Source organism: Mesoplodon densirostris, chromosome 18, assembly GCF_025265405.1.
Source record: "Mesoplodon densirostris isolate mMesDen1 chromosome 18, mMesDen1 primary haplotype, whole genome shotgun sequence".
Lineage (NCBI taxonomy): Eukaryota > Metazoa > Chordata > Mammalia > Artiodactyla > Ziphiidae > Mesoplodon > Mesoplodon densirostris.
Genome location: NC_082678.1, coordinates 8027346 through 8044280, shown reverse-complemented (window position 1 = coordinate 8044280; position 16935 = coordinate 8027346). Strand labels below are relative to the sequence as shown.

At 60.3% G+C, this 16935-nt stretch overlaps 1 protein-coding gene across 5 annotated transcripts; it reads left to right on the top strand.

The window, feature by feature from the left end:
* The first annotated feature begins 253 nt into the window (after positions 1 to 253).
* On the top strand, positions 254 to 16321 carry UBTF (upstream binding transcription factor). 5 transcript variants are annotated; one of them, XM_060081064.1, is made up of 21 exons: positions 254 to 572; positions 3556 to 3680; positions 5037 to 5212; positions 5655 to 5738; positions 5836 to 5991; positions 8389 to 8453; positions 8730 to 8850; positions 9230 to 9340; positions 9683 to 9816; positions 9971 to 10112; positions 10407 to 10448; positions 10580 to 10693; positions 10796 to 10951; positions 11321 to 11455; positions 11721 to 11831; positions 12248 to 12336; positions 12440 to 12629; positions 13425 to 13472; positions 13582 to 13653; positions 13750 to 13893; positions 13979 to 16321. In XM_060081064.1, the coding sequence occupies exons 2-21, from the start codon at positions 3623 to 3625 to the stop codon at positions 14102 to 14104; spliced, it is 2274 nt and encodes a 757-aa protein (XP_059937047.1). In that variant the 5' UTR covers positions 254 to 572; positions 3556 to 3622; the 3' UTR covers positions 14105 to 16321. The 5 variants fall into 5 exon arrangements, with proteins under 5 accessions (XP_059937047.1, XP_059937045.1, XP_059937044.1 ...); XM_060081062.1 differs by lacking the exon at positions 254 to 572 and adding an exon at positions 867 to 1032; XM_060081061.1 differs by lacking the exon at positions 254 to 572 and adding an exon at positions 2250 to 2381.
* Positions 16322 to 16935: the final 614 nt, after the last annotated feature.

Below are 16935 nucleotides of genomic sequence, written 5' to 3'. Positions count from 1 at the left end.
AATGTGTTACAAACCGAAGAGCTTCTTGCTTGCTTTTTCTTTTTTTTTTTTCTTTTTGGTAACACCCCCCCTTTCTATCCCCCCCCCACTTGGCTCCAGGGTTGCAAAAGCAAAGAGCAATAAAAAAAAAAAAAAGCGCGCACACACAGACACACACCAGTGGCGACAGGGGAGAGTTGGAAAGACGCAGGAGAGAAGCAGGAGGCAGGAGGCAGCGGGGAGGGAGCAATGGGACCGGGAAGCCGCAGGTTCCCTCGCAAATCCCCCTCCGTCCCCACGTCGTCTCGCCGGCCGCGGCAGGGGAGCGAGGAGCCGGGCGAGCAGATGGAGGAGTGGAGCTCGCTCTAGGCAGCGGGCTTGGCCGGAGAATGGAGGAGCCGCCAAGCGATCGGCTGATTGGAAGAGAAACGCAGAGCGATGGAGGCGGGGGAAGGAGGACGATTTCTCTGCGGGGACTGGCGGCGGCGTATACGCCCGGGTCGGGCGCTGCAGAGCTTGGCTAGCTTTCAACCCGCGCTTGCCGGCTCCAGCCCCGCGCGCCCCCACCCCCAGCCCTCCCGGCGGTTCCGCAGGTGAGTGCGAGCTGGGGGCAAAAAGATCCGAAAGTCTCAACACGCCCGCCCTACCAAAGGAAAAAAAAAAAAAGCATTTTTCTTTTTCTTTTTTTTTTTAATTTTCGTGCAGCCCCCAGCGCGGTGGGAGGGAAGGGGTGAGGCTAAGCCGCCCGGAGGAGGCGGAGGGGCCAGGCGAGGCCCGGGTGGCCCGGGAGGCGCGGCGGCGCCGAGGCGGCTCTGACGGGCGAGCGCTCGGAGCGGCGCTGCGCTGCGCCGAGGCGGGCGGGCGGGCGGGCGGAGCGGGGCGGGCGGAGCGCGGCGCGTGGGGCTCGCCATTAGCCGTCGCTCCGCTTCGCCATCTCGGGCTTTGTCTGGCGACTTGCTGCCCCGGCGTCGGCTGCGGCGGAGCTGCAGCTCGGCTCTTCGGCCCGCCGCACCCCTAAGGTGCCCCTGGCCCGCGCTCCCATTCACACGCTCGGTAAGTGAGCCCCGGCGCCGCCGATTTCGGGGGAGAGGGGTTGCTGAGAGTGGCGGCGGCGCCGATCTCCATGCGCCCGGGCAGGCCTGGGTAGCCATGCCGGGCTGGATTGAACCAGCTCCCAGAGAGGCTCCTCCGCCGGAGCCCGTCGCCCCCTCGCCGTATGCGGGGTTTAAGAAGCAAAGGAGACTTTTTTTTTTTAATTTGCAAGAAGGATATTTTGTAGGGATAATTTTTTTTAAAGTTTCGTGTGTGTGCTGCGAGGCAGCTAGGCGACCGCGAGGCAGGCGCCGAAGCCTGGCGCCGCGATCGGCGTGCGTGCGCCCCGAGCCGGTGGCTACGCTCCGGGGATAAGGGTGGGCGCGGACCGCCCGCTCAGCGAGGCGGGCGAGGGGAGCGTATGAGGGCTGGAGTGGAAGCCCGAATCTGAGCTGGGGAGACTGGGGAGAGAGCTCCGGAGCAGGGCTGCAGCCGACCCCTGAGCCTCCACGGCCGCCTGGGGGCCCTCCGGGCACCCTCTCTGCGGCCGCACCTCGCGCCCTCCCTCCCGCGCCGGCCGAGCCTGCTAGTTCCCCCGCGGGTCTGGCGAGGTCGCTCTCGGCGCCCGCCCGCCCGCCTGCCTCGGCTCCGAGCCCCGCCGCCATCCGGGCGGCTGCGTGTCTCCCTGCCCAGGCCCCCCCCCCTCCCCGGCGGCAGCCACCGCCGCCGCCACCACCACTACCACCACTACCACCACCACCACCACCACCACCACCCCCCTCCCCTCCTTCCTTCCCTCCGCCTCGGCCGCCCGGGTCCCCCCAGCTCCCGCCCCTCCTCCCAGCTGCCCCCCGCGGAGCCCGCCCGGGCAGGCTGTGGGAGGGAGCGGAGCCGGCGAGGCGGGCGGGCTGGCGCTCGCTCCCCGGGGGTCGGTGTGCGCTCTACGGGGAAGGACGCGCTCGCTGCCCCGCTTCTCCCGCCCCCCCTCCCGCTCCTCCTCCTTTCTCCCTCCTCCTCCCCGCTCCGGCGGCGGAGGCTGCGGCGGCGACGGGGGGTGTGCGAGCTGAGGCCGGGGCCGGCGGGCGGGCGGCGGGCGGGCTGCCTGCAGGCGGAGGGCGCTGTGCTTTGTGCTTTTCGCCGCGAGGAGCAGCAGGCAGCAGCCACAGCCGCCGCCGCCACCGCCACAGCAGCAGCAGCAGCCGCCGCCCCACAGCCGCCGCCGCCGCCGCCGCCGCCGCGCCCGGAGGAGGAGCCGCTGCCGCCGCGGGAGGGAGCTGCGGCTGTGCCCGGCCGAGCGGGGGAGGGCGCCGCCGCTCAGAGCCGGGGAGGGAGCCGCCGGAGCGGGAAGCCCGGAGGCCGCGCTGCGCCGGGTAACCGAGGCGGCTGAGGACGCGCGCCGGGGTCGGGGCCGGGCGGCGGGGAGCGAGCCGTGGGTGCGGTGGACACCCGGAGGAGACCCGGGGCGACCTCCGGGCAGGGGACTGGGCGAGAGAGGACCAGGGCACTGGAGAGGACGCCGAGAACCGGCGGAGGGGAGGGCAGGAAGCGAGGCCCGAGCCGAGCCCCGGCCGCAGGCGGAGGAGCCCGCGCTTCTCCGAGCCGGCAGGCGCAGTTCTCTCCGGCCGCCGGAGGGGGCGGCGGGGCCGGTGAGCGCTGCTCCCCCGCCTCCCGGCCGCCGTCCTCCCGCCCTCTCCTTGGCTCGGCTCCCCGGAGGCCGGGGCGGGGGCGCCGGCGGGGCTGGGCCGCAGGCTCGGGGGAGGAGGCGGCGGTTCCCGCCGTGGTCGCGCCTCTGCGCCGGGCTCCTCCGTGCGCGTCGGGGTGGCTGGGCGGTGGCGGCGCCTCTGGCCGGGGTGGGTGGCTCGGGGGCGGGGGGCAGGCCAGGCCGCTTCTCTCCGGCTGCTCGCCCGCCCAGGCGGGCGGGGACGGCGTCGGGAGCCCGAGGGGGAGGGCGGCGGGAATCCGGATCCGGTCCCCGGGGGCGATGCGGCCGCTGCGCTCCGGGGCCGGCGGCGGCTGCGCTGCGTCCGGGTCCCCGCCGGGTTGCGGAGGCGGGGGGAACCGGCCGGGGGGGAGCGGGAGGAGGAGACTGCAGCGCGTACCCGCTTCCGCGGCCGCGCGCGCCCTTTACCCGCCCTTCCTCCTCCCCCGCCCTCCAGCCTGGGGCCTCCCCGGGGCGGGGCGTACAGAAGAGGAGGAGTTTTTTTTTTTTTTTTTTTTTTTTTGGCCGGGGTTGGGGAAGGAGGGCGGAGGGCGGAGGGCGGGTGCTATAACTGCACGCGGGAGCAGGGAGCAGTCTCTCGCGTGGGCAGGGGAGGGCGCACGCCGAGGAGCGGGGCTGTAGGGGCTGGGGGGCGGGGGTGTGTGTGGTTAGGAGGTAGAGGAAGAGCGCCCTCCCACCCCCACCAACTCATTAAGCCTCCTAGAGTCGTGGCTGGGTCTCTCTGAGAGTGTGGGCTTGTGTCCCCCTCCCCTTTGGGGGAGGGAGGGATAGACAGTCCCCCACCTCTCAGCCCTCCTGAGTGGGGACTGGTGTCTCTTCTAAAGGGTGAGGTGGCTTTGACCCCGGCTTGCCTGGCCAGCACGACCGAGGAGGTGGCTGGACGGCTGGAGAATGAACGGAGAAGCCGACTGCCCCACAGACCTGGAAATGGCCGCCCCCAAAGGCCAAGGTAGGAGCCCCGACCCTCAGGCCTCTTTAACTTAAATCCTCATTTCTCACGTAGGTCTGCAAGGCCCACTCCCCTTCTAAAGGTTTTCTGCAGTCTGCATTCTCTGAAATGATATGGGAGGGAGCGGCTTGAGTGTCAAACATCCCTTACACTGGGGGTTTGGCTAAACCCAAATTATTTGGCCTTGAACCTATAAACTGTATTTTTCACACTCCATTACCCCCACGTCAGAGGGGGAGTAGGAGGCGTATGCAAGTCTTCCTTCTGGGGTTCCCAGTCAGCTCTAGTGTGTCCCCAACAGTGTCCTGGAACGGGAGGGAAGATGAGGAATGTGGAGGAAGGGGGAGATGAGAGGGATTGGGGAGGCTTTTCAGGTTCTTTATTGTTATTAAGAGGACAGTTTTTGGTGAGGCAGGTTGGAGAGAAAGGGTGTTTTGATGGCTTGAGGCCTCAAAGATAAATAACTACACCCTACCCCACCCAGTGGGGATCCAGTGTGTAGGGTGGCAGGGGGTAGGATGAATCTGAGCATCTGGCAATGCCTGTGGGACATTGAGAGGAGAGAGGATTATGGGTTCATGTGACCCATCTGTGGAAACCCTGGCCCAGGTTACCAGATGTAAATACAAGAGCCCTTTTGACTCCTAGCCTTGGATAACTGTCCTCCCAGCTCACTTTCCAGGGAAGCCACCCTCCAGAGAGGCCTCACTGGAGCTACTTTTCAGTGGCTGGAAATAGCTGGTCCAGACTCCGTTTTTTGCCTGCATGGGGAGTTGGGCTGAGAAGACAACTCAGAATTCTAGGGGAGGGGGCGGGTGTCTCCCTGGAGCAGGGCCCTGGGAGTGTTTGCCCACCTGCCTGCCTTGCCTCACAGCTGCCCTATATGGTTCTACCATTGTTTTACTTACCCCAAATTCTCCTTTGGTCCTCTTTGAGAGGAGGGGTAGGATGGTGGGATGGTGGAATACTCATGCCTCTAATGTTAGTTTCTAGCTGTGCTGGAGAGAGACATCAGCATGGGTTCTCCTTCCTGCCCACACCCCTTCCTCAGTCTGCACATTTAGGGTGGCCACCTAGAACGTGGATTGAATTTAGCTTCACGTGTAGATGCGTTGCCTCCTTCCTTCCCTTCCTTCTCCGATAAGCTAGCTGTTCTCCAGCAGTGTCCCAAATCACTGTAGCTTCCTTTCCCCCCACTTGGCTACAGTAAATTGTAATCCATGTCAGGCTGCCTTCAGATGGGAAATAATCAGGGTCTGGGATGCTCTAGGAAGGAAGGGTTGAGTGCTTAAGGACTGGGGAGCAGATGGGGGCTGGCATGAGCAAGGCATGATGGCTGTTCTTACCCTTCCCCAGACCGCTGGTCCCAGGAAGACATGCTGACTTTGCTGGAATGCATGAAGAACAACCTTCCATCCAATGACAGCTCCAAGTTCAAAACCACCGAGTCACATATGGACTGGGAAAAAGTAGCATTTAAAGACTTTTCTGGAGACATGTGCAAGCTCAAGTGGGTGGAGATTTCTAACGAGGTAACGGATCCCCCCACCCGCTTCCTGACACATTCAAACACACATCTACACTTACCCTTGCCTCAACCTTCCTGGTGGAGGAGATGGAACAGAAGTCTATAAACAGGAAGGAAAGAGACTAGGCAAGGTGCTCTTGTGGTCGCCCTTGTGCATTTTGGGAGGTAGCACGGTTGACAGCTCTGGCCAAGACTTCTCAGTTCTGCCACTTTCTAGCTGTGTGGCCTGGAATACTTAGCGTCTTAGAGCGTCTGTTGCCTGAGCTGTTCTGGGGGTTGAATGAGGTGCTGACATGGCCAACCATTTCGAGGTCAGGTGGTCACCGTGTTGCTGTCCTGTGCTGTGTACTGACTGCCTGGGCCTCTGCAGGAAGCACAGACCAGTGCCTGGGTGGTGTCCCCCTTTTCGGAACTTCCCCTTCCACTCACCTCCCTTCCTCCTCCAGGTGAGGAAGTTCCGTACGTTGACAGAACTGATCCTCGATGCTCAGGAACACGTTAAAAATCCTTACAAAGGCAAAAAACTCAAGGTGAGTTGCCAGGAGGAGGAGCACAAAGGTTTGGAGAGGCAAGGCCCAAAGAATGGACAGTGTCTCACCTTGACCATGTCCTTGTTCCTCCTTCCAGAAACACCCGGACTTCCCAAAGAAGCCCCTGACCCCTTATTTCCGCTTTTTCATGGAGAAGCGGGCCAAGTACGCAAAACTCCACCCCGAGATGAGCAACCTGGACCTGACCAAGATTCTGTCCAAGAAATACAAAGAGCTGCCGGAGAAGAAGAAGGTGGGGGGAGGGGGACTAAGGTGCGGGGAGGGAAAAGGCCGGGAGCAGCTGGTGTGGGGTAGGTCATCTGTCGGGGGTGGTGAGGGCTTAGACCAAGGGACCTGGCATCAGGGGCGTGGGTGGGTCAGCTGAGCAGAGTAGGGCCTTGGGCAGCCACACCTGATCACCCTCTGCCAGGCCCACACACTGTCCGGCGTGGGCACTGCTGCAGGTGTAACCCTGACTGAGGCAGGCAAAACCCGTAGTGTTCTTTCACACACACGTCCTCACTGTTAGGCCTGCAGAGCTGTTCACTTCTGATATTTCCCCACATGGTCTCGTTTGATGCTTGTAGAGGTAACCCCGGGAGACCGGGTTATCCTGATTTTGTGGGCAACGAACTGGGGTGCAGGAGGGTATCGTGTCCCAGGACTCCGGTTTAGTGCTCAGGCTCCCTGCCTAGTGCTTTTCTCACTGCCACGTCCACAGGTTACATGGGTGGGCTTCCCCTTGCACACATTGTCCCTTGTGGCCTTACGCTCTCCCAGACCCTCAAGCCCGTTAACCTTGGGCAGGGGCTGCCCAGCCTCCCAGGCAGGGGTGGACACAGCACAGTGAGATCATGCGGTACCTGGCAGAGATAGACAGCAAAGCACTGCAGCTGGGACACGAGTGAGGTGGGGTGGGGAGAGAGAGACACACACACACAGGAGATGCTACATGGTGAGATGGAGCCAGGGACAGATGTTGGCAGGGGGCAGCAGGAGAGACAAGGGGGCACATTTATTTGCTGGGAGAGGACACAGAGTTGCAGGCAGCCAGCTCTCGGGAGGGCACCAGCACCGGGGGTAGCCCTCTTCCTGGTCTGCACACCCTGGCTTTGGGCTCACGTGGCCTGGTTCTGTACCCAGAAAAGGAGCTAGCTTGGCTGGGTAGATCCGGCTGTCTGCAACTACTGCTTGAGCCAAGCCGGAGTATGAATTGCTGGAGCTATTCTTGACCCCTACGATGGGGCCGTCACAGAACTGACTGTACACATAACACAGAGACATTTCCACAGGGTGGGAGGGAGAGGCAAAGGGTCTCAGGTTCAGGGAGGGATAGAAGAAACTCCGTGGTAGAGTGGACAGAGTGCCGGCCTAGGGGACACAGGCCTTGGGCCTGTTCTGGCTACCACTGAATCACTGTGTATGTGCCCTTCGGTAAGTTCCTTCAGTCCTTCGGGCCTGGTCTTGATCTGAGGTGGGAAGGGTGAGCCTGATCTGGGTGGTGCCTTCCGGCTCTAAAAGCTGCTGTTGTGTGTGAGGAGGGCTGCGACGGGGGCTGAGCAGGCTGGGTTCTGCTCCCGGTTTTCTGCGGGAACCTCGGAGGGAAGTGGAGCTGCCTCGCTTCTTGGGCCTGATGAGAGGCAGGGGTTGGGGTTGGGCTCAGTCAGCTTGAGCCTCTGGCCTCCTCCAGCGCTAACTCCTTTGTGAACCTGGGAAGAAGAGGGATAAAGGAAAGACGGACATTGAGTGGGAGCCCGGACAGGATGTAGATGAGGAAGGGAAAGAGACAGGCTGGAAGGGAAGTCAGAGTGAGGGGTGTGGAGAGGCCGGAAGGATACCGGGATGGAGGTGGGATGGTGGGATGGTGGGAAGGGAGGACCAGGCTGGTAGAAGCCGGTGCAGTCGAAGGAAGGGAAGCCGAACAGCAAAGGAGAATGACGGGGCTGGGGGAGGGAGGGCTCAAGGAGCCAAAGAGCCAAGAGCCTGGAAGAAGGGATCAGAGGCAGGGAGGGTGGCAATGGCTGAGGAAGGGGGTGGGGGTGGGGGTGGGGGTGGTGTCAGGATCGCCAAGGGCAGCCAGGGACCCAAAGGTAGCAGATGGGGGGAAAAAATCCAGATACAAGAATTCACTCTGGGTTCCCTCCAATGCGATCTCCCTTTGGAAGCAGGACTCGGCCTGCCACTTGCCCTGTGGGCCACCTCTGAGGGGGCAGATTAGTATTAGCTGCCACAGACACGGGAGGAGAGCACGACAGGAGCAAGGCCTACATCTTCTCCTGACTCTCACTGGGAGTGTCGTGGCGTTGGGGAAAGGCAGAGGGGTAGTGTTGCGGGGAGTCCCAGCCCTGTCGCTGCTTACTGCGTGACTGGATAATGCCATGTCCCCTTCCTGGGACTCTTTCCCTTTCTTAAAGGGAGGGGATAGGATGCAGGATGTGTTCTGGGAGACCCCTGTAGCTCCCACTGTCTGGGCTACGGTGGAGTCCCCCACCCCCAGCCCACTGGAAGGCAGACCGCAGTCCCTTTCCTGCTCACGACATCCTCTGTATACAGCACCAACTGGGAGGCAAAAGAGCTAGCAAGGAGGGCTTGGTGGGTTTTGTAGCTCAGGCCTTGGGTTGTGGATGACCCCGTCACCTCCTCCCCCCAGATGAAGTATATTCAGGACTTCCAGAGGGAGAAACAGGAGTTTGAGCGAAACCTCGCCCGATTCAGGTAAGGCAGTGGAGCCCAGAGGAGGGCCACAGGGCGCTGGGTGCGGCAGGAGAGGGTAGCAATGACCAGAGCCTGGCACTTGAGGCACGGAAGATGGATGGGTCACCTGTAGACCCTAGTGGCTTAGGCTCAAGGGGAGGGACCGGCAGGCAACCGCTGTCCCACTAGGCCCCAGCTGATAGGCCAAGGAGCCTTGGTGGGTGGGGCAGCTAGCTTGGGTCTGCCCTGGCAGGGTCCCCTCCCCCCATTGACTGTTGCTCCCCGTGCCCTGGCTAGGGAGGATCACCCAGACCTAATCCAGAATGCCAAGAAGTCGGACATCCCTGAGAAGCCCAAAACCCCCCAGCAGCTGTGGTACACCCACGAGAAGAAGGTGTACCTCAAAGTGCGGCCAGATGTGAGTGTCCGGCCAAGGGGTGGCAGGGAGGGCGCACGGTAGTGGCAAGGGGGAGCCGCGCCAGATCGGCCGGGCACGGTGCAGGGGTGCAGGAGAGGAGGCCCCTCCCCAGGGGTGGGCTGCATGGACAGGGCCTGGGCCAGCTGGCGTGCGAGTGTGTGCATGTGTGCGTGTGTGAGCCTGTCCCCTTGCACCCAGGCGGGCCCCGCCCCCCGCCCCCCCCCCCCGCCGCCTCTCTGCCTTCCCCTCCTGGCCTGTGGGGGACACTCTCGTGACCTCCTGTGGCCTGAGGGGGCGGGGGCCTCTGTGTCCCCCTCCCCTTCCCCTCCCCCCCCTGCCCCTGGCTGCCTGCGTGTGTCTGACGGCTTTTGGTTTGCAGGCCACTACGAAGGAGGTGAAGGACTCCCTGGGGAAGCAGTGGTCTCAGCTCTCGGACAAAAAGAGGCTGAAATGGATTCATAAGGCCCTGGAGCAGCGGAAGGAGTACGAGGTTAGGCTTCCGCTGCGCTCCTCCCCGCCCGGCTCTTCACGAGCCTCTGCCCTCTGACTCTGCGGCCTCCGCACTCTGCGGCAGGCAGTCTCTCCCCGTCCTACCGCTGAGGGAGGGGCCTTCTGGGCCCCTCACCTCTGCCCCTACCTTCCCCGCCGCCCCCCCCCATGAGATCTCAGGCTAGGGCAGGGCAGGGCACCACGTCTCGTGTGACACAGCAGACACACGGCCACCCCCCAGCTTTGCTCCCTGCCTCCCCTTCCCAGCGGCTCTCCCCCACCCCCCCGGCCCCGGCTAACCCCACACCCCGTTGCCCTCCATCCCCCCCGCCTCACTCTGCAGGAGATCATGCGTGACTATATCCAGAAGCACCCCGAGCTCAACATCAGTGAGGAGGGCATCACCAAGTCCACCCTCACCAAGGCCGAACGCCAGCTCAAGGACAAGTTTGACGGGCGACCCACCAAGCCACCTCCGTGAGCGCTGCCCTGGGGCGGGTGGGCGAGCGGGCAGCTAGGGAGCCGGGCTGGGGAAGGGCCTCAGCCCAGGCTCTGGAAGTGAGGGGGCTGCCGCCCTGGGCCTCCCAGGTCGCTCACAGGGCCGCTCCTCCCTTGCTGCCGGTTGTGACAGGAACAGCTACTCGCTGTACTGCGCAGAGCTGATGGCCAACATGAAGGACGTGCCCAGCACAGAGCGCATGGTGCTCTGCAGCCAGCAGTGGAAGCTCCTCTCCCAGAAGGAGAAGGATGCCTACCACAAGAAGTGCGACCAGGTGAGCCGCGGCAGGAGCCAGCCCTGGAGAGGGAGGACTCCTGGAGAGCCTTGGGGCTTTGAAGCATGAGGTCTGACCCCTGGGCACCTGCTTCAGACACGGTGTTGTACTAGGTTTAGCATCTGGGCTGACGCAGGCAGATTCTCGGGCCTCGCGCTTACCATCTGTGGAGGGAGACTAGGCCCTGTCCAGGCTCTGGAAGGTCTGCTGAGGGCTACTGTTTGTCCCCCGAGCACTGGAGGGTCTCCAGTGAGGCTGCCCCCGTGCTGACCCTGACTCCGCTTCCTTTCCCAGAAAAAGAAAGATTATGAGGTAGAACTGCTCCGTTTTCTAGAGGTGAGTGTCCCTTTCGGGAGGGCAGAGGGCAGAGGGAGGCCGGGGCATTGGTGAGCAACGCCCTTAAGACAACCAGGAAGCAGCCTGGGGACCAGACCTTCAGCCCTGTGCTGGCCCTTCTCCCCACCCAGAGCCTGCCTGAGGAGGAGCAGCAGCGGGTCCTGGGCGAGGAGAAGATGTTGAACATCAACAAGAAGCAAGCCACCAGCCCAGCCTCCAAGAAGCCCTCCCAGGAAGGGGGCAAGGTGGGCAGGGGGCACGACCAGGCAGGTCCTGGGGGCGGGGGGAGGCGGGGCTCCTCCCCGTGAGCACCCCGTGGACCCCGACCCTCTTTGCACATCTACAAGGGTGGCTCGGAGAAGCCCAAGAGGCCCGTGTCAGCCATGTTCATCTTCTCGGAAGAAAAGCGGCGGCAGCTGCAGGAAGAGCGGCCTGAGCTTTCAGAGAGCGAGCTGACCCGCCTGCTGGCCCGCATGTGGAATGACCTGTCAGAGAAGAAAAAGGTCAGGCCTGCCAGACCGGAGGGGCTGCCGGGCAGGGTCTGGGCTGCTTCTCCCCTGGGGGCTAGCTGTACTTCCTCACCCTGCCCCAGGTGTGTGTGGGGTGTGAGCCGCAAGGGTGCCGGGGCGCAGATGGTGGGGCTGGGAACCCAGCGAGCCGGAAGGCGGGAAGCTGTCAGCTGTGGGCTGTGGGCTCCCTGGGGAGCAGGGCCGCTGGGCAGCTTGAGCCCCTGGCCGGAGACATCTGCACCGGCCCACGCCGCTGCTCACCCCACCCTTGCCGGTGGCGGGGAGAGCCTTCAACTGCTGGACGAGCCACGTGCGCCCCCTGGGGGTGGCCAGAAGGCTGACGCCTCTGCCGCCCCTCTGCAGGCCAAGTACAAGGCCCGGGAGGCCGCACTGAAGGCCCAGTCAGAGAGGAAGCCAGGCAAGCTGCCAGAGTCGCCCAAAAGAGCCGAGGAGATCTGGCAACAGAGTGTCATCGGCGACTACCTGGCCCGCTTCAAGGTGGCAGGCAGTGGGAAAGGGGTTGTTTGGGTTTTTTTTCTTTCTTTCTTTTCTTTTTCTTTCTTTTGGTTTGTGTGTGTGTGTGTTGTTGTTGTTGTTTTTCTGCTTTATTTTTCCGTTTCCTTTTTCTTTCTCTTCTTTTTCTCGATAAGTAGTTGCTTTATTATTAATTTCATAGGAAAGGGGTGGTTCTGCCACCGCCCATGCAGACCCGCTCCAGCCCCAGGTGACCCTTCCCACAGCTGACACCCCTGTCTGTCCCCAGAACGACCGGGAGAAGGCCTTGAAAGCCATGGAGATGACTTGGAACAACATGGAAAAGAAGGAGAAACTAATGTGGATTAAGAAGGCGGCCGAAGACCAAAAGCGATATGAGGTAGAAAAGGGCTTCTGGTTAGCACGGTGGGGCAGGCTGGAGCTGGGGCCACCTTTCTCCACTTAAAACTCAGGAGCACCCTCCTGGGTGGGCAGCTTTCCTCACTGCGTGGGACTTGGAGCCAGAAGTCCCAGCTTGGGTTGTGTGACCCTAAGTAAGTCTCTTAACTTCCTTCTGTGAGCCTCCGTGATGCATCACTAAAACAAGGGCGATGATACTAGTCGTGTGAGTGCAATTATGAGAGCACTTTCAGACGGCAGTGCCTGTCTGACACAGGTGTGAGTTGTTAGGAAGTTGCTCCCTGGCTGTGCCTCAGTTTCTTCCTCCTTCCTGGTACATGAAAGGAGAGTCAGCTAAGGACTGACGGCATGGGGCAGGCGGGAGGATGAGTGTGACCTTTCCGGGTGTCCCCACAGAGAGAGCTGAGTGAGAGGCGGGCACCCCCGGCCGCTGCAAACTCATCCAAGAAGATGAAGTTCCAGGGAGAACCCAAGAAGCCTCCCATGTGAGTCTGGGGGCTGGAGTTCACCGTAGGGATGGGGAGGGTCAGGGCAGGACGGCTGCTTGGTTGGTCTCCTGACCTTCCCTGCAACACCCCCGCCTCCCAGGAACGGTTACCAGAAGTTCTCCCAGGAGCTTCTGTCCAACGGGCAGCTGAACCACCTGCCACTGAAGGAGCGCATGGTGGAGATTGGCAGCCGCTGGCAGCGCATCTCCCAGAGCCAGAAGGAGCACTACAAAAAGCAGGCCGAGGAGCAGCAGAAGCAGTACAAAGTGCACCTGGACCTCTGGGTCAAGGTGAGAGGGCCGGGGGACCCTAGGAAGGACGACAGAAGCATCGTGGTGGCTGGTCTGCATTCATGATTTCATTCAGTGTCCCAGCAGCCCTTCAGGGTGATGATTACTATCAAAGATAAGGAAACCAAGGCTCAGAGGGGTTAAGTAACTTAGCCAAGGTCACACAGCTAGTGAGTGGGAAAATCCAAATGAGACTGCCTTTTCCTCCCTCCAGTTGGGACCAGGGGACCTCTCCTAGACTCTGGCTCAGCCCCTAGCCTCTGAGCTTCCTTTCTGTGCCTTGCTTGAGCAGTCAGATCTGTAAAGCGGGGAGAGTCACTGATGTCCTCCCCAGCCACCCAGGCAGGTTGGCCAAGGACCCAGGGAATTAGCAGGGTTTAAGTGTTTCAGAAGTTTGGTGAGCCCCACTGCGTTGGCAGTGGCTCTGGACTTGGCTTCCGGGGAGGGGTGATGCAGCCAGGCTATGGAAGTCATCGTGTGGGGCTTCTCTGAGTTGAGGAACGCCCTGAATCTGGAGCCTCCATTTGGGTAGAGCAACAGGACAGACATGAAAACCAACAGTCTTAGGACAGGGTAGCTTAGAAAAGGCTTCAGGGCATCTTAAGCAGAAACACTGAGCTGTGTTCTCAGGTCCCTGGGGTTCTCTGCAGAGACCCAAGGTATGGGGAGACTGGGACGGGCAAAGGTGGGATGGCGGTCATTGCTCAGCCCACTGCCTGGCACTTGGCCAGCATGCTCAGTCAGCAGTAGTTTGGGTCGTGTTCCAACCCTCACCTCCTTCTCTGTCTCCCCCAGAGTCTGTCTCCCCAGGACCGTGCAGCATATAAAGAGTACATCTCTAATGTGAGTCTGGGAGCGGGCTGGCGTTGGGATAAGGAGGGAACTTGGGGTGGGGGGCATGTTTGGAACTCATGGCTGCTCCCTTTGCCCACGTCCCCTTCCTCTCCTACAGAAACGTAAGAGCATGACAAAGCTGCGAGGCCCGAACCCCAAGTCCAGCCGGACTACCCTGCAATCTAAGTCGGTAAGGAGCCCCTCTCAGAAGGGGGACCGGGAGTGGGGGTCCGAGGTGCCTGGAGTGGTGTGGCAGGGACCACTCATGTGCTTCCATCCCTCCCAGGAGTCTGAGGATGACGATGAAGAGGATGAAGATGAGGATGACGAGGATGATGAGGAGGAAGATGAGGAGAACGGGGACTCCTCTGAGGACGGCGGGGACTCCTCCGAATCCAGCAGCGAGGATGAGAGCGAGGATGGGGATGAGGTGGGATGGATGGCGCCCGGTGGGAGGGGCGCGCGGGGCCCTGCCAGGACGGCCACCCGGTGACGGCACATTCCTTGCCTTGCAGAATGAGGAGGATGACGACGACGAGGACGATGACGAGGACGATGACGAGGACGAGGACAACGAGTCCGAGGGCAGCAGCTCCAGCTCCTCCTCCTCGGGGGACTCCTCGGACTCTGACTCCAACTGAGGCTCAGCCCCACCCGGGGCTCCCCTCCCCGACTCACCACCTTTGTTTCTCCCCCATGTTCTGTCCCCTGCCCCTTGGCCTCCCCCACTTTCTTTCTTTCCTTTTTTTTTTCTTCTTTTTTTTTTTTTTTTTTTTTTTTAACAAAATACGGTGGGGGGGAGGCACTGGAGGCGCCCAGGCCAGAACTCTTCGGCCTCAGAGACATCAGCCCTGGGGGACCCTCCAGGGAGCACAACCTTCAGACTGAGCCACCACTGGACCGGCCCAGCCCACCCCCCTCTGCACTTGCGGTTCCGGCATGGACAATGGACCTGGGAGTGGGATGGGGTGGGGGACCCAAAGAGTTCAGTGAGGCCCCCTACACCTGCAGCCCGACCCAAGGGAGGGTGGAAGCTTGGGGAAGACCCCTTTCTTTCCAGAGGGGCTTGCAACCTGGACCCCTACGTTGGAACTGGAGGCAGGGAACATGGGAGAGGAGGGGGGGCGCCTATGGGAACATAGGCACTGCCCCATGGCCCTCTCCTGCCCCCTGCGGGAAGGAGCTGCCTGGACCCACTTGCGGGGGGGAGGGGCAGATGTCTTTTTTATATATGTGTATATATTTTTTTTTTTTAAGCTCTGAGCTGTCAACGAGACGTTTCCTACCGACCTCGGCTGCCGTCTCTGTTGTCATTTCTGGGAGAGGGAGGGTTTAGAGGGTAGGTTTGGGACTTTTTTAAAACGGTCTTGATGCGTATGGAAAAGTGTATGTGCGCACGTGTGTGTGTGTGTGTGTGTGTGCGCGTGCGCGTGTGTGGCCTAGACATAGCATGGGTGCACCTGTGGATGTGTGCAAAGGCACATGTGCATTTGTGCGTGTAAGAGAGAAGGGGGCGCCCACCTCAGTCTGTGAAGCTGGTAAAAGGGTTGGTGAGGGCCAGGGAGACATTGATCCTGGTGGGGATAGGCCGGGGTGGCCCCTTTCTCCATATCTTCTGCTTTGCTTCGTCTCTAATTCAATTTGGGGGGTGTACTGAAGCCACTCTGATGTTTCCTATACTGGTTTCCCTCTGTCAGGGTCATTGGAGCTACTGCTACTCTCCAATATCCAGCAGGACTGTGGGGAGGGGGAACAGACCAGGTGAAGCTTAAAGCTTTGATTTGGTGGGAAAGGCCCCTGCAACTCATCTGAGGGGTCACCCAGCCACCCTGGGCTCTGAACCTGGCCTTCAAGAAATGTGTTGGAAGCTCTTAACTTACACATCCCTCCTGTCTTTCCCCCCGCATATCCTCCAGGTACCCCACGCCTGTTTCCTTTGATTTCTCAGGTGTGCTCCCTTCCCCACCCCACCTCCCCAAATCCACAGCTGGGGAAGAGGGCTGCAAAAGCGGCTTTTGCAAGCTGTCCTCCTAAACCTTCCCAGCCATCCCCCTCATTTTGGTACCCTGATTCCTAGATTCTTCATAAGCCAAGCCACCTTGCCTCTCTGGGTTTAGTTTTTGTTGGTTTTTTATTAAATTTTGGCTTCTCTCTTTAAAAAAAAAAAAAAATCACGTCAGTGACCTATTTAATTGGGGCTTTGTGCATTTCCACCTTCCCCTCTGAATGAAAGCCAAGGGATGGGGAAGAATGGGAACTCTACCTAGGAGGTGGGATAGGAAAGGTAGGTCCCCTTCCCAGAGGAAGGCAGACCATCTGCTTTGCCTTAGCCATGGTGCTGGGGAGGGGGGTTGCGGCTAGGGAGGGACACTCCCCACTCCTACTCCCCTTTGTCCTGATCCTGGAATTAGGTACTGGGGTCCGTAGGTTCTATTTCTTCCCAAGAGCCCCTGCAAAGAACCCCATTACCCTGAGTGCCCCTGCTCTGTTGTGTTTTAGCGGAATGTGTTTTCATTTAAAAACAACTTTGAATGGGGCACTTTTTTTTTTCCTGTTTTAAAAATTGAAAAATTCTTACAGTACGAACAGGGCTGTGGTGGTGGGGGAGTTAGTGCTGTGAGAGGTGACTCGGTGCATTTTGGCACTGGGATTGGACGGCTGGGGGGGGAGGACCCTCACTCCCCCCCCCCGTTTTTTTTTCTAATATTTAAGAAGTGTTTTTGTAGGTTTCAACAACTGCAACTTGAATTTGCATCATGGGAGGTGGGAGGGAATGGCTTAGAGGTGTCTGCCTAAGCTGAAGGCCAACTGTGGAAGTTTTGTTTTCCCTTTTTTTGTACAATAAAGTAAAAAACAAAGGTTTGACTGCTGTCTGATCACTGGACTCAATGACAGGGGTGACCAGACAGTCTCAATGTGGAAAGACCCTTGAAGCCAGCTTGTTTGCCCCTTCTTTCTAGAACCATCTTCCTCATTCCTGACGATTCCGTAGGCAACCTGCCTTCACATTGTTTCGTGCTACTGTTCTTGCACTTTCTCAATTCAGTTTGTTCACCTCGGGTTGTCAGACCACTAAGGCCTGAGAATTTGGGAAACATACATTATTTTCTCCCGGAATGCACTGCCTTGAAAAACGGAGGTGATGAATGAACCATTAGGGTCAGGGGTGTTCACCATGGTCATGCAAGGGCTTATCTTTGGGAGTTGGGGTAACCCTCCCACCTTGAGCCCTCAGCCTCACCAGGGTTAGGAATGACTTTCCTAATGACCCAGACCTCTGATGGGAAGTGGGCTGGGCTGAGGTGACTTGCTCGCTGATGTTAAGGAAGAGAGCCTTCCCTCCACAAGCCTTGGCTGGGTTCCTGCAATCACCAAGGGCTAACGACCCAGGGCCATCTAAGACCTCTCCCTTCACCCCACACCCCTCTCACTCTTGGCCAAACTTCTGAAAAGCTCCTTGCCCCTCGTGGTC